At 43.9% G+C, this 23291-nt stretch overlaps 1 protein-coding gene across 1 annotated transcript; it reads right to left on the reverse strand.

Moving 5' to 3' along the window:
• Positions 1–1669: 1669 nt before the first annotated feature.
• Positions 1670–10038, reverse strand: LOC119804429 (paired mesoderm homeobox protein 1-like). Its single transcript, XM_038315846.1, has 3 exons — positions 9650–10038; positions 9060–9105; positions 1670–1765 (listed from the first exon to the last, which is right to left on the reverse strand). The coding sequence occupies exons 1-3, from the start codon at positions 10036–10038 to the stop codon at positions 1670–1672; spliced, it is 531 nt and encodes a 176-aa protein (XP_038171774.1).
• Between the last annotated feature and the right edge of the window lie 13253 nt (positions 10039–23291).

The raw sequence follows: 23291 nt of genomic DNA on the forward strand, positions 1-23291 counted from the left end.
AAAATCATACATGTTATCTGGCATCTGGACACTCTTGCTGTGGGGATTCATGTTCTCCATCTCTCTGTCGTGCCTCTATCATCCACAAACTTTCCTAATACAAGGTTGTACTACAGCCAGTCTATCTGCCCCTCCTCTGTCACACCAGACTTCTGGATGTGTGTCCTCAGTACACAGCTCTGTTTACCCATCTTCTCTACTGCAAGGTCCAGATTCCCTCGTTACCTGTACTCAGTTTAGAAAGCGGCTTTAACACATCCTGCTGCACCCTCTTTTCTAGAGTCTGCCACATCTCACAAGTAGTCACAGCATCAAAAGCAGCTCATGCCTTGGCCACGTTCTCACAGGTCATGTGCTCTAACCCCACAACATACACCACCATGCTAATGCCACCCTGATATGTCCTCCCTGCTGGAACTCCGGCATAACCCTCTCTATAGGCTTTCAACACTGCCTCTCCTCTAATCACCCTTGGGGAAACACAGCCCCTTGCTCCCTGTATGCTCCCTGCAACCTATGTCTACCAGTAACCTGGGCTGGTTCATCTGCTGAGAATCCTTTGCCTCTCCTGCCTGACCTTGGAGGAATTGATCGATATGCCTCTTGTGCATCTCGGGCATAGGTGGGGAGGAAGAGAGGAAGCCTCTTTCTAATGGGCATGGGATGGACTCTTGTGTTTCCTTTGAAACAGTAGGACCTGTGGCAGGAGGACTCCTAGTACCATAACTGTGCCATTGATAGGAGGGACAGTGAACAGACCTGAAGGCAGCCTAGGTGACTGGTCACACTCCCCTCTGATGAAGGCTCAGAAAATAGTCTTTCTGTATTTGTTGCAGTATAAGAGTGGCCGCATAGGTTTGGGGGAAACAGCTTTAGTCATGAACAATCTTCTCACTGGGGACTTGTCCTGTTCCTGATTTTATGTGTTTCTTCCCACAGGGTCGTGTTAAGGTGACGATGGTACAATGTCACAACAGAGAAGAATATACGTCTGAGAGAGGATTGCTGTGGGTCTTGAGAAACTTTCATGACTTGTGGAGTGGTAAAGATGTCTCAGAGTTTGTTCCCTTTCTTTTTTCTTTTGTTAAATATTTTCTCAATAATGGACATCCACACCTTACTGACCCTCAATAGGGACATGAAATATTTTGAATACACAATGATGTAGGTGGGTCATCTGTCTATGTTTTTCTTTCATAGGTTAATAAAGAAACTGCCTTGGCCCTTTGATAAGACAGAAAATGAGGTAGGCAGAGTAAACAGAACAGAATGCTGGGAGGAAGAAGGCAGTGAGGCACTCAGGATGAAACTCCAACTCAAGATGGACTTAGGCTAGAATCTTCCTGTTAAGCCACCACTTCGTGGTGCTACAAAGATTATTAGAAATGGGTTAAGCAAGATGTGAGAGTGAGCCAGTAATAGGCTAGAGCTAATGGGCCAGGCAGTGTTTAGAATAATACAACATGTCTGTTTTTTTTGTGTGTAAAGATAACCATGTGGGAGCCAGGCAGGACGCAAAGCAGGCCTGCTCGCCTCATCACTACAACACAACTCTTTATTGCTGAAGGGATACAGTTTCACAGCCATTAGATGGTGTCAGTGACACCTGAAGATCCTGTCTTCATCTGGGGTCTGGACAGGATGATGCTTCAGGACTCCTCCAAAAGCTTTACTTCAAGGTATCCTGGCCATCAACAGATGCACACTGGAGCTCCTGAGATTGCTGGTGTTTCCTGTATTTGGCTCTTCTTTGCTTAAACCAGCGCTGCAATAACATGGTGAAAGAGATGGCTTTGGTGTATTCAACAGTCAGTATCACAAGTGGAAAAAACAACTCTGTGTAACAGTAAGAGCCAGTGAGGCTTTAGCTTGATCAGAGTTTTCTAAACAACGACACACAAAATCCTTAGGAACCCCAACCCTGCAAATCAGATTTCAGAACAACCAGAAATGGGAAATTCTTTAGGGTGTACCTTTCCTCTCTTATGTCCTGTCTAGGAAATGGGAAAATATGTCTCTAAGAAGGAGACCAGGGATCAGTAAATCAGGATATGGAGAAGACCGGATAGGAAAAGGTCTTCAGGAATTACAATCTACACATTCTCTGCCAAGGACAGGGTACCTGCATCATGCCCTTGAATTATAAGGCTTATGTGGACTACTGCTTAGACTACATGTACCTCCTCTGACTCCCTGGAAAGTCACACCCCACTGCATGTATTCTTGTCTATGTAATCCTCATGATATATGCCTATAATAGAGCAGAAGGGAGAGCTCACATTTGTCCTTGAATCAATGATAACAAAAGCCAAACGGGTCCCAATTCTGGTTCTGATTAAATAGGCTCAGAAACAGCTGAAGCAACTGACATAGATTCCTCAACTTGGATTGTTGGAGATGATCCTGAGACTTCTGACCTAAGTTGAAGTCCCAGAAAACTGAATATATTACTAATTTATTTTTCTGTATGACCATGTCTGTTTTTATCTATAAAATATCTACAAAACGGCAGGGCCCTTTCTGGCTGACTGTGGAGGTTTCTGTGGCCTCCCATAAAGACCTCTTATCTCCTATGCACAGGAAAGGAAGCTGCTGGGAAGTGATGGGCCAATGCCTGGTCCAAGTCTGGTTTTCAGCAGGCTTCCTGGAAATTCTGAAGCCTATTACTCTAAGGAAGGAGAGGAGAGTGAAGGTGAGGTGGTGGGAACGGGCTGCCAGTGCCCTTGAGTACATGCATGAGTAACTGCTTTTCAAATAAGGAGAGGAGAAAGGACTGGGGATGATGAGGTAAAGAAGGTGGAAGGGTAAGTGAGGGGACAAGAACAGTCAATAGAAAGAAGAGAGAAAGCAGAAGAGAACAGAAGGCAAAGAGGAATAGAAAGGGAGAGAGAAAAGCTCAAAGGAAGTAAAGAAAGAAGACATAGATCAGGACATTGTTATCAGTCTCTGGTGACTGGATCCCTATAGATTGCTGTCAGCATCAGCTCAACCATTGGTTCTTGTCCTGATTAGACTAACAGTGAAGCCCTCCCTCTTCAACTGCATGGCCAACTGCCTCAAACAGAAAATAAACTCATCTAAGTTACTGGTCCCTAGAAGCAACTATGCTCTCCTAGAACAGGATGAGTCAATGATTTGACTCATGCCCTCTGACCTAGTGGGAAATGTGACAGTGCAAGCCAGTGAAGAGGTTCTTCCATCTTGTATTCTTGGTGAGGCCATTTCAGGTATAAGTAGAATTTGATGTCTGTGATGGAGAATCCCACGGGAAATTAAAAAAGTCTATTCTAGGGACCAAAGATCAGAAATGTTCTAGCTAACTTAGCTGTGGTTAAACTACCTATTTGTATTAACACCCTTCCCCAGCTAACTGCTTTTCTTAGCTTCAGTAAACAGCTTGCTTCCAAGTGCTTACTTCTGCAAAGGCAACTGCAGCTGCTGAGCTAAATACTAGGACATCTAGGTTTTAAGATGCCCTTAAAACCCCCGTGTACTAGACACCTGGGGCTATGCTTAGGTTCCCAGATTACTTGGGTGTCATCCTAGTCAGCTGGAATAAAATCTTTGCATTAGCTACAGACCATGTGAGTATCATTTCTGCTAACAACTTTGGAGTGCTCTATCCTCAAGGGAATGTGTTCATAACCTCCTCCCCTCAAGACTCAGGGATCAAAGCAGAAGTGGAAGCAGAAAAACTGGAAGATCCAAAGGTGGTGCATAACTCTAAAGGATCAAAAATCTATTTTCTGTACAAAAGGCCAAAGACCAAAAGGAAGTCAATACACTTCAACAATACACTTGCTTTTGCTGCCTTTTACAGACAGCTCAATCCTAACTCCCAGTGGTTCTGCTCACAAGTGGCCCATCTCATGAAGGACAAGGGGTTCCATGAGATTCACCGCTTAGGATAGTGGGATACCTGCTTCCTACCTCCCCTTAACTGTCAGAAAACAATCTCCTTCATTGCCAGTCTCCTCCTCTTCCTCCAGCTCTTCTTCCTCCTCATTCCTCTCTCCTCTTTCTCCCTCCAGCATCTTCTCCTTCTGTTCCAGTGTTTCTGGATCTCCTCTGGAATATTTTTCTTTATCAAAACACATAATTTCTCCCCGGTAAACTGCTTTACTCCTATGATTTCGGCTCACCATTTATGGCTGGATGGCTTCTTATTGCTCCAGCACCTTAAGGCAGTAGGGTTATTACAAGGAATCACATTTGCCTAAAGAGTGTGCAAAGTCACATCCTATCCCAGGCTCAAACAAACAAACAAACAAACCAACAAACAAACAAACATCTCTCCCAAATTGACTTGGGAGAGGTAACACTACTCCAAGGGACGCCTGCACAGACATGTGAATTAGTCATCTATTGGATTAGGGAAATGAGCAACTCAGACAAAACATTCAGGTATCTTGAGACTCCTTGCTTCTATAAAGTAGGTAATAGGGGTGGTCACTGTCACCTATGGACTTTTGCACTCCTGCTCTTCTATGCCCTCCTAATTTTTCTGGGCTCAGGACAAAGGCAATGCTCTAATTGAGAGTTGTAGCTTGATAGTGATGCCCTACTTCCTGCCCAACATGAAGGGCATCCTGGGCTCTGTTCTTCTACCAGGAGATCCAAAGTTTTAAGGCTGAACCTCCACTCAGGAATGTGATCTGTGACAATGTGGAGAACAGTTAACAAAACTGCCTCCTCCTTAATACATAGCCAGCCATGGAAATGCAGTCACAGTTACATGTTAGATGTCAACATCCTCTCAGGCTCTAGGGAATAAGGGTCCATTATATTGGGAAGTTCTCAAAATGTACGTCTTTGAGTCCATGTCCTTTCTCTCCCTGCCTGGTCCCTTCTATTATGTGCTTGTATACTCTAAAGAAGACCAACCAAAGGACCAGAAGCCATGAGGGGAACTCAAAGCTGCCAACATAATGCCTCCATGAACTCAACCAATGCCCCAGTGTGTTGGGAGGTGGCCGCTTTTTGGTTCCCAGCTGCCTGATTAGATTAGCCCAGAAATAATCACACAGGAACTATATTAATTAAGTCACTGCTTGGCATATTAGCTCTAGCTTCTTATTGGCCAACGCTTACATATTAATTTAACCACTTTCTATTAATCTGTGTATCTCCATGTGACAGTGGTTTATGAGCAAACTTTCGGCATGTCTGACTGTGGCGGTGGCTCCATGGATTCTCCCTCTGACTCTGCCTTTCTTTCTCCCTGCATTCAGCATAGCTTTCCTGCCTACATAAGTTCTGCCTTGCTATATGTCCAAAGCAGTTTCTTTATTCATTAATGGTAATCACCACACACAGAGGGGATTCCCATATCACCAGTGGCCTCTATGTAGCAGCAGTGCATCAGCCTCTAGTGTTGCAGTACATTGGCCTCTCTGCAGCCACAGTGCATCAAACTCTTGAACTGCAGTGCATCAGCCTCTCCTGAGCTGTGGTGCATCAGCCTCTCCTTAGCAGCAAAACATTAGCCTCTCTGGATCTGCAGTGCATCAGCCTCTAGAGATGCAGTGCCTGGCATGTAGAGATGCAGTGTTTCAACCTCTAAAGCTACAATGCATCAACATCTCTAGAGGTTCAGTTCTTCAGCCTCTCTGGAGCAGCAGTGCTTCAACCTCTAGAGCTCCGTTCTTGGCATCTAGAGCTGAAGTCCATGAGTCTAGAGCTGCAGTGCTTCAGCCTCTCTAATCCTACAGTGCATCAGATTCTGGAATGGCAGCGCATCAGCCTCTCTGGAGCTGCAGTTCATCAGCCGCTAGAGCTGCAGTGCATCAGCCCCTCGAGAGCTGCAGTAAATCGGCCTCTCTGGAGCTGCAGTACATCAGCCCCTCTGGAGATGTAGTGCATCAGCCTCTCTGGAGCTGCATTGTATCAGCCTCTAGAGCTGCAGTTCATCAGCATCTCTTCAGCTGCAGTGTATCAGCCTCTCTGGAGCTACAGTGCATAAGTTTCTAGAGCTGAAGTGCATCAGCCTCTCTGGAGCTGCATTGCATCAGCCTCTCTGGACCTGCACTGCATAATCATCTGGAGTGGCATTAAATCAGCCTCTCTGGAGCTTCAGTGCATCAGCTTCTCTGGAGCTGCAGTGAATCAGCCTTTCTGGAGCTGGACTGCATCAAACTCTAGAACTGTAGTTAATCAGCCTCTCTGCAGCTGCAGTGCAACAGCCTCCCTGGAGCTGCAGTATATCAGCTTCTCTGGAGCTGCAGTGAATCTGCCTCTCTGGAGCTGGAGTGCATCAACCTCTAGAACTGTAGTTAATCAGCCTTTCTGCAGCTGCAGTGCAACAGCCTCTCTGAAGCTGCAGTGCATCAGCTTCTCTGGAGCTGCAGTGAATCTGCCTCTCTGGAGCTGGAGTGAATCTGCCTCTCTGGAGCTGCAGTGCATCAGCCTCTCTGGAGCTGCAGTGCATCTGTGTCTCCAGAGCTGCCTCAAATCACTCTCTTGGGCTGCAGCACCTCTGTCTCTCTGGATCTGAAGTACAGGGTCCTATCAGCTCGACACAGGGAGAATTCCTCACTTTTTCGACTTTTCTTTTCCATTCACTCTTCCTCTCCACCCTGGGGGAAACTCCCTCTTCTCTCCCAGTTTCTCCCAACTGAGCCTGGTCCTACTGTAGTTTACACCTCGTGGTGTTAGGATGCCAGCACTCAGGGGCTGCTAGGCAGGACTGCTATTCAGCACAGGCTACTACCGCAGGTAGGGAGCTCGCTTACATCAAGACTGCCCTGATACATGCTGAAGGAAGTTAGCATGAATAGCACTGTGCACTGCCTTTCCCCTTTCTCTTTGCTATGCAGCAGTCAGTTTCTCTGGGCTCATGGCCTCAGTTCTTATTCCATGATCTAAACATTAGTCTTTACTGTCTGAAGGAAAGAAATTTGTTATAAAATGAGATAGCTACAACTCTTCGTTCAACTGAGCTGTATCTTTTCCACATTCCAGAAAGCCCACATCTTCAACATAGTCTCCTTTAAAGGAAAAGAATACTTTCAGTATTCAAGTTAGTTAACAAAAGACACACTTGACCGTGGTTTGGCACCTTTGCTTTTTATGGATGTGAAAACACATAAAAACTAGCAAAGGTGTGTGTTGTGCATGTGTATCTATGTGCACATGCACACTTATGCTTGCAGAGGACCAATGTCAGAGTCAAGCATCCTCCTAGCTTGCTCCCCACATGATTTACGTTGGCAGGGTCTTCCCTGAACCTCAGTTCAGCAACTAAGCTAATCCAGGTTTCCCCAAGGATCAGTAGTCTCTCCCTCCTGCATAAGAGATTCTGACTAAAGGTGAGCTGACACCTGCTAAACTTTATGCTGAGGGTCCCAACTCAGATCCTCAGACTCATGTGGCAAGCGTTTTATCCTTCGGGACTTTTTTTGGTCCCAACCTGCATTTTGACTTTCTATAACTTCCGCTCATCACATTCTCTTTACTCAATTAACTGAAATGAACTCAATGTTATTCGTTCTGTTGAAGTGTATCAAAATTAAATCTTTAAAGCTGTCAGCCCCAGACTTTTCCAAACACTAACATGACTCTTTTGGCATTATTTTAGATACCCTAAACACAGCATGGGGGAACATGAATGTTCAACCTTGCTGCTGTCTACATCACCTTTGCACAAAATTACAAAGGTAGAGGGCCAACCATGTGCACTTGTGAGTGTCTTCCCACATGAATCTTGGATAAATTAAACAGGTTTGTTATGAAACACTGAGTTTCTCTCTGACCTCACTTATAACTGTTTATTTGTTGAAACTGAGCCCTTTTTTTCTCCTTCTGCTTGCTAGATCAATTAGAATGTCCCCAAGGTCACTTAGAGTCCTACTACAATCCTACATATAAGTACCCTGAAATGACTTGAGTGTCAGGACTTCAGTATTAATCACTGTACACATACAAGTAAACATTTATGTTTTCTTATATGCATGACCTTATAATATTCAATGCTGTCTATATATATATATGAGGTTCACATACTGTTTATAAGTCGTCTGTGAATCTCAAATAGCTGAAAGACACTTGAGGAAATGTTTAACATCATTAGTCATCAGAGAAATGCAAATCAAAACAACTCTAAGGTTCCATCTTACACCTGTAAGAATGACCATGATCAAAACACTGATGACAACTCATGCGGGAGAGGATGTGTGGTAATGGGAACACTCCTACATTGCTGGTGAAAGTGTAAACTTGTACAGCCGCTTTGGAAATAAGTATGGTGATTTCTCAGAAAATTAGGAAACAATCCATCTCCAGACCCAGCAATACCACTGTTGGTTATATACCCCAAAACACTCCATCATTCCACTAGAACATCAGCTCAAATGTGTTCATAGCAGCATTATGCGTAAAAGCCAGAACCTGGAAACAACCCACATGGCCCTCAACCAAGAATGGGAAAAAGAAAATGTACATTTGCACAACAGTAAGAAAAAAATAATGACATCTTAAATATGCAGGCAAATGGATCTAGAAAACAACATATTTGATGAGGTAACTCAGACCCAGAAAGACAAATATAATATGTATTCACTCATAAGTGGTTTTTAGTCATAAATCAAAGAAAACCAGCAATCCCAGGAAACCTAGACAACAAAGAGGACCATGAGAGAGTCATAAATGTATCTACATAGGAAGTAGTAAGAGACAAGGTCTCCTTAGTAAATTGGAAGTTTGGGCGTCACAGGACAGTGTAGATGGGGAGAAGGGAAAGGGAAGAGAGAGAAGAGAAAAATATAAAGCTTGATAAAGACAATTAAATAAAATAAAAATGCTAAAAATAAGTAGTGTGCTTTTTTTAGTTTTTTTTTTTTTTCAATTAAGAGACTATGCTGTCTCAAATAATGGGAAAGAATACGTAATGGGTGCCTGTTCCATTTGTACCTCTGGAAAACTTCAAGACTCAGAGCTCGGTTACTATTATAAACCAGATACGGGCGCCTCTCACCCACACTCGCTTTTCATAATGGGTACAAGAAAATGACCCATGTCCTGAAGCAGAGTGCCCTGCCCCAAGCCTTTTCAGATTTACTGACCTGCACTGTGGATTCTCCCAGGAACAAGCGCTTTGCAAGGTCCTTCCTGTGGGAAGAAGATGGAAAGTGGAGCTGTTAGTGAAATACAGCATTTCAGCTTGGCAAGATGAAGAGACTTCTGGAGATGGATCAAAGGCAACACAAAACTATGTAGAGATGTTGAGCTCTAAAGTATGGAAGTGGCTTTTCATTGATCTCTATTGTATTGCAAAAAATAACCACATTACTAGACACAAGGTGGATATGCTATACTAGTAGATGGATTGCTTAGAAAACACTAGGTCTTGAGTTCAATTCGATTATAAAACACAGTCCATGAAGAAGACGAGGATAAGTAGGACGAAAAAAACAAAAAGAAAACATGAAGAAGAAATTGAGAGGCACCAACCAGTTTCTAGAATAAACACTGCACATATATATGTTGAATTTGACCTCAAAACAAAACATCCTTCCCATACCCAGCAACTAAACAGTCAAAGACCTCATGCTTGGGGCTCAAAGCAGATAGGGTTCCACAGTGTGAAGAACACACTTCCAAATGAGATGCTTAAGGATGGGAGGTTGAACAGCTATTGAAACTAGTCACATACCTTATAATCTCATCGGGGTACTTAGTTTTTTCAAAAACGTCTTCCAACTCATTCAGCTGCCTGGGTGTGAGACCAAACTGGATCCGTGGCCTTGTGCGCCGGACCTGTAGCCCTCTGGCAGCAGCCACGTTTTCCTGTTCCTTCAACTGTGGGTTCCTGTACCCTTGATGGCTCCCATGGCTCTCATGCTTGATGTCATCACCAACATAGTTGAAGTTAACAACCTGGGTCACATCATCCTTGCGGTGTGGGATGCCGTGTTTCCTTGGTTTGTCTGAACCATTTAGAGAACCTTCACCAAAGATGACACTTTCTGTTGCTGCAGTTGCCTCTTCTTCAAAATCAAGGATCACCTCAATCTCATTTTCATCCAATTTGTAGAAAGCCATGATGAGACCTAAAAGAGAGTAGTGTTATCTCCATAAATGCTTTGTGGATTGAAATGATTTTGCATCATGTGGGTTTTTAACAAGTTTCACATCTGTCCTTTTTCTGTCCCACAATCCCTTTAGCAGATACATGCCCAGTGAAAGTGGCTCTAGGGAGCATGTCCAGAATGGACCCAACTTGGATTCCAATCAAGTCCACCAAAGCCTTGAGGAATAGAGTAGAGGAACAAGAAAACGTTTGCAGGTGCACAAGTAGGGATGAGAATAATCATTTACAGCAAGTGCATGGCCTCTGGGTGGACCTCTGGAGAACTCTAGTCTGTATCTCACTGGGTGCACACTGCAAGAGTTGGGAATGAAGTGGACATGGTTTTGTCAGCTAATGTTTGTCCCAAATTTCTTGAGGGGACATTGACAACACACACTGTCCTCCACCTGCAGCAGTGTCATGCTTGTAGAGTGGAGTTTATGTAGCATTCTGAGGGAACAAGTCCCTGCAAAACACTTGATGTCACCATTGAAAAACTGAAAATGCTCCAGATGGTTGATAGGGAATCTCCATCAGAGTCATTGTACAATGTCCTGCCCAGTGCTTCTCACGTCTGACAACGCTGACACTGCATGGGTCTCTGCCTTTTTCACAGTGTCAGCAAACTCCTTAAGCTTGAGAGTGCTCTGGAAGTTTACTTGAGCTAGAAAGCACCATATATAGAGTAAGCAAACAAAAGTGAAATAACTTCAGACTAGCTTCCATTCAATCAATTAATATTCTCAAAGAAATTTTCTCAGGGTGCTGAGATGTTGGAAAATATCAAGAAGATCTTGTTAAGGAAATGTTATCCTACACCCAGCCACTGATGGAAACAGATGCAGACCTACAAACACTGGTGAACCTCAGAGAGTCCTGTGGAAGAGGTGGAGAAAGGATTGTGGGAATCAGAGACGCCAAGGGCACCAAAAGAAAAACCACAGAATTTACTAACCTGGGCCCATAGGACTCACAGAGACTGAGCTGCCAACCAGAGAGCTTACAAGGGACTGACCTAGGCCCTCTACCCATGATTTACAATTGTGTAAATTATGGTCTTGGTCTTCTGGTGGGGCTCCTAAGAGTGCAAATGTCTCTGACCAGTGATCTGCTTTTGGGACCTTTTCCTCCTACTGGATTGCCTTACCCAACCTTAGTAGGAGATGAGGTGCTTAGTCTTACTGCAACTTGATATGCCACAGATAATAGGCATGGGAGACCTGCTCTTTTCTGAAAAGAGAAGAAGTGGATGGGGGAAAGAGGCAGGTTAGTAGAAGAGAGAAAGAATGGAGAGGAAACGTGATTGGGAAAATAATTAATTAATAAATAAGAATACTAGAGTTTAACATTGTTTTTAAAAATTAGCATTAAGGAGATGGCTTGAAGGCTAAGGGCCTGTTCTTCAAGAGGTCCTGAGTTTAATTTCCACCAACCACGTGGTGGCTCACAACCATCCATAATGAGGTCTGGTGCCCTCTTCCAGCGTGAAGGTATGCATGCAGGTAGAACACTGTACACATGATAAATAAACAAATCTAAAAATTAATCCTTTTTTGGTTTTTTGAGACAAGGTTTCTCTGCAGCTATAGAGCCTGTCCTGGAGATAGTTCTTGTAGACCAGGCTGATCTCAAATTCACAGAGATCCGCCTGCCTCTGCCTCCCGAGTGCTGGGATTAAAGGCGTGCACTACCACCGCCCGGCTAAAAATTAATCTTAAATTTATTAAAGTTACAGATTAAAAAATCTAACAAAAAGTGATTTTTAGATTAAAAAACTTTTTTCATATAAAAGATCATTAATAGATTGTGTGCTTGTACTTATGGGTGCTTACAGGGAGGACTGGATATCCTGAAGCTCAATTTATATATAGGTGGTTACCGAGGTGGATCCTGAGAACTGTACTCTGATCCTCTGAAAGAACAACAAAATCTCTTAGCCATTTAGCCATCTGTCCAGTCCCCTCACGCAAATGCAAACTTTTTCTTTCTTCCTTTTAACTGTAGAATCCTAGAGGGCTGTGATATCAGGGCAGCTAGAAAGATTCCTAAGGAAGTTGTAGTGCAAATATTTTTACATATATATGTGAAAATCAACGTCTGTAAACACAAACACATTGTCAAATACCCGTAGAGTTAGTAGCTAAATAAATTAGGATTCCTTTTAATTGTTGAATTTATTGGTTATGTGTGTATGGACCTGTACCATGTTGTGCATGTCACAGCACACGTTTCGATGTCAGAAGACAACTTGGGAAAATCAGTTCTCTCTTTCCAACATTCGCATCCCAGAGATCAGTTTCAAGTCATCTGGTGGTGCAGGAGATCCTCCTGCTTATGTGCTCCTTTCACTGGTAAATGAATAAAGAAACTCCCTTGGCATTTTGATAGGAGAGTACTCAGGTAGGCAGGGAAGACAGAACTGAATGCTGGGAGGAAGAAAGCAGAGTGAGAAAGATGCCATGGATCTGCCACCAGAGAAAAACATGCTGGATCTTTGCTGGTAGGCCATGACATCGTGGTGTTACACAGATTAATACAATTGGGTTAAATTAATATGTGAGTGTTAGCCAATGAGAAGTCAGAGCTAGGGGCCAAGCTGTGATTTAGTTAATATAGTTTCTGTGTGGTTATTTCAGGGTTAAACTAGCTGGGTGGCCAGGAAGAACAAGCATCCCCCCTTGCAACAATCAGGCTTGCCAGCAAGCATGTTTACCACTGAATCATTGCAGAAAACCACCCCCATGGCTTCATTTTTATGTATAAGGAGTGAGGTACACTCGGGATCCCATAATTGTATGCTTGATCAAAATCATCAAACAACATTAAGAATACTTTTATCAGGATACGGTGGCTCACACCTTTAATACCAGCACTTGCAAGTTAGATGCACGTGAATCTCTGTGAATTAAAGGCCAGTCTAGTCTACAAGAGCTAGATCCTGAGCAAGCTCCAAAAACTACAGAGAAAACCTGTCTCGAAAAACAAAACAATACAAAATATTTTTAATATTCAGCTTACTGAACATTGAGCCCTATGAACACTAAAGGGATTCTTAAATCATCACAGCATTTCCCAAGAATTTTTGACCTAAGTATATTCCATCGAATTCCTCCTAAACACCCTATCAGGAAAAAGGGTAGAATATCCACTCTGAAGAGAATATTATCCTTCCTGAATTTGTATTACACCCTTTTTAATATACTGTGCGTTTTTATAAAGATGAGTTCTTTTGTAGATTTGAGCGATAAGAATAAAAAGGCAGAGCCTCTGAGCCTGCATCCTGCTAATGCCAGGAGCTGAGGTCTTCAAGGGAGATGGATGCCTTACACAGAAAAGCCCCTAATATGTGCATCGTGTGCGCATCAGCAGAACAGGACACACTCACCTTCCTTTTCACTCACTGCTAGGAAATCCTTGGATTCCAACCTTTGAGAAGGAAGAGAGGAGGCAAAGACGGAAGAATGGGCATAAAAGGAGTGGAAAGGGCAGAATGCTGTGAAGCAAGAGCATGATTGACAGTGGCAGGTGGCACATGTTACCCAGCTCCAAAGCCTGAGCTTTGTGTCTTAGGACCAGAGATGACTGATTATCAGGCACACTGGCCTCCTGTATGGCTGCTTCACCTACTCCTTTTGCCTCTAGCAAGATTTTACTCTCGGCTGCTGGTGCGAAACACACTTTTTCTAAGGAAATAACACACATTTACTACTGCAGAAAGGAATCCTGCCACAGACAGAAGGAACAATACCAGAGTCCACCTGGTGCACAAATCGCTTTTACCAGAGTTACTTACAGGAATATGGATGAGGGGTTGCTTACAGGAGAGAAATGACTCCAACTCAGCTTTGTCACCAAAGCCTACCACCATATGATGGATGGCTCACCAAATCTGGCAGCCCCAGCAGCACTGTACAGTCCACAGACAGGGCAGCAGGCTGCAGTCTTTCCAGACAGGTCAGCTCCTCTGAGCCTCTTCCAGCCAGCTCACCTGGTCTCTGTTCCTGCTGAACAGTTCCCCTGGTCTCTTCCAGGATGCTCTGATGGTCTGAGACTGACTCTCAGCAGTCTTTACTATTTATCTGCTCTTGGGAGGGCGGGGCCTACTGAATCCAATCAGGTTCAGGCTCTTCCTGAAGTTACTTTCAATTGGTTACTCCTTAAAGAGTTGTTCTGCTGGACTGAAGGCTTTAACCCAGGAGGACACTGCTATGGAACTGCAATAACAAGAGTCAATGACAGAAATGTGCACTTGATCCTGTCAGGCTCCTCATGATACCCTTCCTGAGAAGTCACATGACGCTTGGGAATTCATAGGGCCTTATAACTTTCACATATCTGGGGACAGAGTAGAGCAGGCCACAAAAGAACTCCTGTCATCTTCGTTAAACATACACATTTCTGACACATTTTGGATATAACAGTTTGTTGTTGTTCCAGGGCAACTAATCATGTCATAATTACAGAACACGACAGTTGCGGAGCAGAAGAAGGCACAAGGGTAGGGATATACTCCCCCAGGTTCACAAAACGATCCCAGGCCACGGAAAACATAAAAGTGTGGAGAGGCCAATGTTGGCCAATGATCCAGAATTTTCCAAGGATCTCACTTGAGGAATTTGCAGACAGAAGTGTTGTAGAGGGTAATTGCAATGCCACTGTGTCCATCTGACCTGGCACAGAGAGAACAGCACTCCATAAGATTGTAAAGCACAATGCTTCAACCCTTTATACAGTTCCCCATGTTGTGGTGACCTACAACAATAACACTGTTTTGTTGCTACTTCATAAACATAATTTGTTATTGCTATGAATTATAATGTAAATATCTGACATGCAGGATATCTGAGAAGCAACCTCAAGTGGGTCACAACTTGTTGAGAACCACTATTCTAAGCAAAGGTGGCTTTCTTCCGAGTTGTCGTACCTGGTTTTCCTGAAGCTAATCTCAGGGAATTTGGGTGCACCTGGAATCTACGACACCACAGTCCACTTCAAAGTTCCACATCCCTAATCAAATACATATTTGATGCTGCCTATTTGTGCTCACGGCACATTCACAACAAGTTTTAGGAGCCACAAGTACAATTGTTGTTTTGGAAGGAGCCAGTAATTTTCTGGGTACTTCCAACGGTCTCCAGTTCAAATGTTTTCTAACGCACACCTAGTTAACTACCATTCAGTTCTCATTGAAAGACACTGTGAAAATGTGTACTTGAGAAAAATATAGTTTCCTTTCCTTGTTTCTATGAGATGTGTGATTATTTAATTTATGTAAGGACTTACTTATTTCTAAGCCAAGGTAAGTGGAAATCCTTTAAGAGATTTGGTGCACTCAGTAAGTATTGCAACCACATATAGGAACTATCTAGTATGTATTATGTATGTGCTACTAAACAAACATATAACTGGAGGGTCAGATCTTAGAGGTGTCATTCTATGTGTTAAATCATACATAACTACATAAAAAGCCAATGTTACACTAGCGCTTCTGTACACACATAAACACACACACAAACACAATGAATATCTGTGGAAAAACCTATTCAGATTTCCTGGGATGCTAATATGAAATTTTCTGTAATCTGTAGACTGTATATTAGGTGAGGGATCAAGGCTGTATTTGAATGTCTTAAAAGCCCATCTGAGGGTATGAAATACTCTGTATTTGGCCAGTGGGCTTTCTTCCATTAGAGGTTTATGCTAGTGCTGTGGACAATATGAATCCCTTTGGGGAAAAGAGGGCCTACAATGGCCAGTGACTGTAGACAGCACAGGATCTGATGTGGGAAGGAAAGAGTATGGCAGGGTATGGCAGATGGAGAAGGGAAGGCTTTTCAAGGAGAACTGACGTGTTCAAGACCAGAAACAAAATGGATTGAGGATGACCAGATGGGGGAGAGGAACAGAAACAGAGAACAGAACCTGGTATTGGTGACTTCTGTATCTCAAATACTGCAATGAATGTTCAAGTTGCCTTCAACAAATCCTGCCAGAAAGTATGTCCCTGTCAGTAGGGGCTCAAGAATAGAGTTCCATTTAGATGAGTTCACTCATACTATGTCATAGAACAAAAAGACCCCTTTGTCACCGAAAAAGCTTTCCAAGAACAAGGAATCTGGTACTGATGCCCACACAAGGTAAAGCTACAAGAGGAAAGAGCTTGCGTCCAGGAGGAGTTTTTCAAAAGAAGCTTAGCACTCCAACCCATCCACGGAGAGCCAGCCCCCCTAGTAGGCTTATGTCTCTGGAGTTAAGTCCACCCTGACCATCTTCACAGAAGCTGCTTGAAGCAACGTTTCTGGAATGATTCATGAGTCGTTGTCAAGTATATAGGTCAGGAGTGAAGGCTCAACGTGGAAGTGTGAGTACCTGGGGTCCCAGAGGAGAGGCCCAGGAGCTCAGGGATGGCAAAGTTACAACATCACAACTACGAAAGGAAAACATTTACTGAATCTCCAGCAGTAGAGAGAGAGTCTAGTCCTTGGTAGCATAGAGACAGAAATACGGAAAGGAGCTGAGATCAGGATCAGGGTGGGACAAAGTCAACACAGCTTGTAGCCAGTTGTCCTCTTTGGCCTAAACACCAAGCTACCAGGGCTCTGACCTGGACTGTGGAGGAGAAAGAGAAGTTTAGCTGCTTCTTCAGTTATGCCACGTATTTAGGGCTATAACTGAGGTCACTGTCACTACAATGAAGCCTGGTTGGGACTAGAGAGGTGACTCAGGGGTTAAGAGCAGTTGGAGAGAACCCAGGTTCAGTTATGATTACCAACATGGTGGCTCACAGCTGTCTAGAGCCCCATTTCCAGGGTATCTCATACCTTCTTCTGACCTCCACGGACATTAGAAAGGAACATAGTACACATATATACAGACAGGCAAAACAGTCACACACATAAACAAACAGAAATAAATCTAAGAAAAATGGCAACACGGGAATGTGAGAATTAATAGCTTAAGAGCAGGGCAGAGTAGTGGTTGTAAACCCTATTCACAGAAATCCTTCAAGTAAGGATTTGGCTGAATACAGAGAATAAGACTTTGCCTAGGTCAGGCCAGGCTGTCAAGACTTCTGCTGGTGTGCAAAAGGATGTGGATGCAGAGCAGACATTGGCAGTGCTAGGCTAGGCAGGACAACTCAACTGACTGTGAGCTTTGCTTAACCTGCACCATGCAGACACAAACTCATAAGTTCAGAGTCCATGCCCAGTCTCAAAGAACTCAGCAGAGTCTGGATGTCAGGCTTCTCCCCTCCGTGACCTCAAGATAGATATCATTAAGAAAAAGTACACGATGCAGGAAAATTGGAGGAACAATCCAGTGAGTCTGAGGTGATAGACATGGCTGCTTACACAGTGCTGTGAAGGATAGCAGTGGGAGCAGTACACATTGAGAGAGAGAGAGAAAGACAGAGAGAGAGAGAGAGAGAGAGAGAGAGAGAGAGAGAGAGAGAGAGAGAGAGAGAGAGAGAGAGAGGAAGCAGAGAATGTTCAGGAGTAGGGTGGAGAAAGGCCTGCACCCTGATGGGGTGAAGGGAAGTATGGAAAGGGGCACGAGGCTGGTGGGAGATAAATATCAAGACTCAAAGTGTGGTGTCAGGAGCTGAAATGAGCCAAGGAGTGGGGATTGAGGTCTGAGCACAGCCCTTGCTCAGGCCATAAGCATGGTGCTTAACGCAAAACATAAGGACTAGGAACATTAGGAATATTAGGGAAATATTCTCCCAGCTGTGCAATCACAAGGTAAAAGCATGAAGCTTCTGGACTGACCGCAGGTTACCTGTGCTCCTGGCGGCTTCCACTTTCCATTATGTTCCATTGCTACAGCTACTATGGCAGGGCTCTCTGTTCCTGACAGTGTTTGCCCTCATGGTCTCTCTGGTCATCCACGAACAGAAAATGAACACATTGCCGGGCAGTGGTGACACATGCATAATCCCAGAACTCAGGAGGCAGAGGCAGGCGGATCTCTGTGAGTTCAAGGCCAGTCTGGTCTACAAGACCTAGTTCCATGATAGGCACTAAAAGCTACATAGAAAGCCTGTCTCAAATATCCAAAAAAAAAAAAAAAGAAAATGACCACAACACATACACACACACACACACACACACACACACACACACACACACACACTTGTGGGGAGAGGAATTGGAACCCGGGGTGCCAGAGTGGGTGAAGTTAAAAGCTGCAGATTTAGAACAAGAAAAGAACACTGGGCTATCCCCAGAGAAATGTAATATCCCAGAGTTCATTGGGGCACCTGCCATCATCTTGGCTCTGACCACAAAGCATCTACATGTCCTCGGTCATGCTCAGACTGACATCCAAGTGTCAGCTGTCACCTAACTGTGCTGACTCCATGGCCTGAATGTGGTGAACAAAGCATTTGTCCCTGCCAAGCATGTCCTTTGGTCCTCAACAATTGTCATGTGGGTCTAGGGATTTTGTCCTTAATAGGATCTGCCCCTCTTGACATGTCTGTTTCTGGTGGCAGCATGTCTGCTACAGGTTCCAAATATATTTACTAGCACTAGATGAAGGGACTGCCTTTCGGGGGCGAGGAGTTGAGGCTTCCATGAGCGGGAAGAAAGCCTCTGTGAGCTAACAATGCTGTTCAGTGAAGACGGAGGGGGATCTGGTCTCTGGTCATTCCAACTGTATCAGTAATTTAATTGTAATTCTAATTTTCATATATAAAGTCAAGCCTAATAATTTATACTTCTATAAGAAATAGTTCAACAATGTGGGGTATGGTGTCACATACCTATAAATCCAGCAATAAGAAAGCAAATACAACAGTATCACCACATATCTGAAGCTCTCCTGGTCGAGGTAGTAAATTCCAGGTCAGAAAGGACTCCATAATGAGATCTTTTCTCAAACAAACAAATGAACAAACAGAATTTAAAAATCCATGTGTAATATAAATGAATACAATACAGATAAGCTAGAGTCTTGACTGCTGTGCTGGCTAGTTTTATGTCAGCTTGACACAAGCTAGAGTCATTTGGAAAAGGAAACTTGAACTAAGAGAGTACCCTCAACAGATTGGCCTATAGTACATTTTCTTTCTTTTTAACGTAATAAAATAAAATATGCTAAAAATTATCACAGTGAAGATGGACAAGGCAAACTAACAGAAGGAATAGAGCCCAAGAATCAGATACCATTTGTTCTCACACTCAGCAGTCCCATAAAAACACTAAACAGAAAGCTACAGTTTATATGTAGAGGACTAGCAGACACAAGTGTAGACCCTGAGCTGGCTGCACAGTCTCTGAAAGTTCCTATGATCTTTGCTCAGGCCACATGGAGGGACTTGTTATCCTGGAGTCCTCCATCCCCTCTGGCTCTTACACCCCTCCTACCTCCTCTTCCACGGGGTTCCCTGGGCTCTGGAGGGAGGGATTTGGTGGAGACATCCCATTTAGTGCTGTGTATAAGGCAAAATGAATTGTTAAAGTCACTTTCATTGGGCTATTTACAGTACTACAGAAGTCAGCAGCTTCCATGCTGACAAAAGCTCTGAAAGTACTATCTTAGTGCTGAGACTATCATTCAGGTAAGGTACTCTGATTCGGAGCAATGTCTCGAACTCTGAAGTGCACGTGTGGAGCCCAGCATGGTGCTGCATGCATCCAACAATACCCACACTGCATGAGATCTGTGTCCAACAGCATATGACCTGAGCTGTGTTCCAATAGGGCACTTCCTGTTGCAGGCTGACTCCCAAAGCTCTGGTGATACCTGAGCAGGGCTCCTGCAATGGAACTGGCTGAGTTTCAACTCTTCCTCTGTCTCGTCCTTCTACCTGGCTGCTCTAGGGGTGAGCACTGCCAGAAACTCTGCCAGGAAATCATCTCTTTGACACACTTGGTACAGTTGCTTTTGTGGCCTACAACATGTTTTATTATATACATGAAAATGATGACACCAAACTCAGTTGCAAATATTAAGTGCCTCTCCCGAGCACAACCCAAGGACATACATCATAAGGTGTAATAAGGTGCACCAACAGGGCTGAATCCATAGGTCCATCCTCCATCACTGTTGAATGGAAGGAGGTTCAAGGAAGAAAAGGTTCAAGCCAGAAGCTGGAAGCTAATATAAAATCTATCCTAGGTGGCGAGTTACTAGGCTTTGTGGGAGAATTCAGGAGGTTTGAGGGTTTTCTTTCCAGGCAAGGGAAACTGCAGTTGCTGGTACACTGGTTTGTGAAGATGAAGAAAAAGGATGCCAAAATTCCTCAAGTAATTAATGAACCCGGATGGTATCCCTGTCCTGCGTCCATTGATGATATTCCCATTCATGGTTATGGAAGCTGTGAATGAAGCATTTCATTCAGGGTCCCAAGATATGTAGAGCTCAGGCTTTGGGATTTAGCTTCCTATTAGACAGAGCTGGCACTGCCCATCCCATTTTCTTTTTCTTAGGCTGCTTCTTTCTTTGCCGTCTACTCTATTCTTCCTCTGAAGTTATAATCCAGAGGTCTCCTAGAAAGTGCTTGGTAGTCAGTGAGACGGGGAAACTGTTCTGAGGCCCAAGTACAAATGTCAAGTATCATCCATGACTCCATGTCATCAGAAAGACCCCAGCTTCCTGCACTGGCATACTGCAGACTCAGGGTCTCTGTCTCTTCATCTACACTGCCAAATCCACAAAAAGTCAAGTAATCAACTTATATAAACACACAGCATAAGGTGTATGACACCTTTTCAGGAAAATAATCGGTGCCTGAGTTAACCAGCGTGGGAAATGGGAAGGGTCATTACCCCTCTTCCTGACAGATTCCCTAGGGTTTTCATGGTTCTTGAAAGTTTTGCAGCTCAGGTTTAAAGATTCAGTTCAATTTTTACATTTATTTTAGTTTTTATTTATGTATATGTGTGTTCTCATGTAAGTATTTGAACATGTGTGTGGGTGTCTTCAATGTCCAGGCGAGGACACTGGATACCCTGCAGCTGGGAATATAGGTGGCTGTCAGCGAGCTTATGTGGGCTCTGGGAGCCGAACTCTGGTCCTCTGCTAGAGCAGCAAGGGCTCTTGATCACTGAACCATCTCTCTATCCAGTCCCCCATTGTTTGTATTTAGCAAAACTTTTGTGTAAGCAATTTAAAGTGATTTAAAGACTTCCATCTTGGCACTTACTCAAAAGAAACCTCTTTTTAAATCTCATGATTCACAGAGATTCACAAGAGAAACAAAAATCAAATGATTCCAAGACATCTGCAGCCAAGCACTGGGCTGAGCTCTGGGAGTCCTCCTGAGAAAGGGAGAAGGCATTGTAGGAGTTAGGGGGTCAAGGTCATGACGGAGGAACCACAGGCACAGCTGATCTAAGCTCATGGGACCACATGGGCTCTGGACTAACAGTTAGGGAGCTTGCATGGACCCGACCTAGGCCCTCTGCATGTGTGTGACAGTTGTACAGCTAGCTCTGTTTGTAAGGTTCCTAGCTGTGAGATCAGGACCTGTCCCTGGTGCTTAGCTGAATTTTTGGAACCTATTACCCATAGCTGGATTATCTTACCCAGCCTTTATACAGGGGGAAGAGCTTGGTCCTCCCTCAACTTCATGTGCCTTGTTATGTTTAAGACCAAGGGAGGCCCACCCCTTTCTGGATGGAGACCAAGGAGCAGTGGGTAGAAGGGAAGGGGGATAGATTGGAGTTGGGGAGGGGAGAGGATAAGAGGAGAGGAAGAAGGGAAAACTGTGATCAGTATGTAAAATAAAGGGAAATGTTCATTTAAAAAGAGATGGAAAGAATCAAATGAGTCCCTATTCAATAAGCAGAAACAGATTTAGCCATTCATTTTACATCTATATTGTATGTATACTGTAAAGGTATATGAATACTGATCCCAAAAATTCTCAGAGCAAGAAAACCCCTAGGGAATCTGTCAGGAAGAATAATACTGAACCTCCCCGACTTCCAACCTTGAATAATACAGACACCTATTATTTGTTGAAAATGTGTCACAAGCTATATGTCATAGGCCAAATATTATTCTAAATATTGCCTGAATATTTATGTATTTACCTTCAGTCCAACAGGAGTAAGGGAGCCACATGAACACAGTGATAAGAGCTGATGCAAATATTACATGTGAAATTTAACAGAAATTATTAAATATCTGAGGTAATTATTATCATCATTATTATTAGTTTGGCTTTTTGAGACATGATTTCTTTGTGTAATAGTCCTAGATGTCCTGGAACTAGCTCTTTTTTTCTTTTTTTGTTTTTTTGAGACAGTGTTTTTCCAGAGCTTTGAAACCTGTCCTGGAACTAGCTCTTGTAGCCCAGGCTAGCCTAGAACTCTCAGAGATCTGCTTGCCTCAGCCACTATTGCCCAGCGATGTAATTACTTCTTAAGCAGATCCTTTTTCTTTTGGGGGATCACATCGTTTGTTTGCTTTTCAACAGTGTCATAAGCTAGAATTCTATTCAAACCCAGTCCTAAAACCTTGATGTTGTACTTGAAAAGCAATGACTGGATAGCATCCAGTGTGCTAACCGGCACTCCTGAACCAGCAGCCACTAAAGCTGACCATGTCCACCCGTTAGTGCTGGGTGGCAGGTGAGGGTCACAGAAATTTTTACATGTTCATTCGAGGATCCTGGAGTCAATATGTGCCTTCCTCCCATGCTGCATTTCAACTTATCTTGTACTTCCACACAATCCACCCGTCATCTCCTCACTACATCCTAGAAGAAACAGGCAGCATGCAGACATGCATTAAAGCTCATTCTGGAAGCATGCCCTAGGAGCAAGATTTAACTCCATGCTTCATTTTCACACCCCTTTCAGTCTCCCTCAGGTCATGCTCGTTTGGGCCACACCCACCCTTGGGCGCTAAAACAGACAGCACCTACCTCAGCAAGTGGGCAGAAAGGCCAGTGCAATCAGCAAGGGCAGTGAGTGGCGGTCACGGAAGTCCTCAGCTCCTTCGTGCAAGCAAGCGCCTGGACGTCCAGCGTAAGAACCCCAGAGAATTGGGGCGCATGCGCGGACCTGCGCATTGACGCATTGACGCAATGACGTCAAGTCACTCTTTGCAACCATTTTGTTTTGTCGGTAGCGGTGCCGAGATTCTAGACCTTGAGGTCAGTCATTCCCGGGATCCTAGTTTTGTTTGTAGTCCACAGTGGTAGTCATGGTCCAGAAGCTTTATTATGAGCATAAATATTATACTCTGCAAGATTGCAAGGAGGAAATAGTTA

Source organism: Arvicola amphibius, chromosome X (genome assembly GCF_903992535.2).
Source record: "Arvicola amphibius chromosome X, mArvAmp1.2, whole genome shotgun sequence".
Lineage (NCBI taxonomy): Eukaryota > Metazoa > Chordata > Mammalia > Rodentia > Cricetidae > Arvicola > Arvicola amphibius.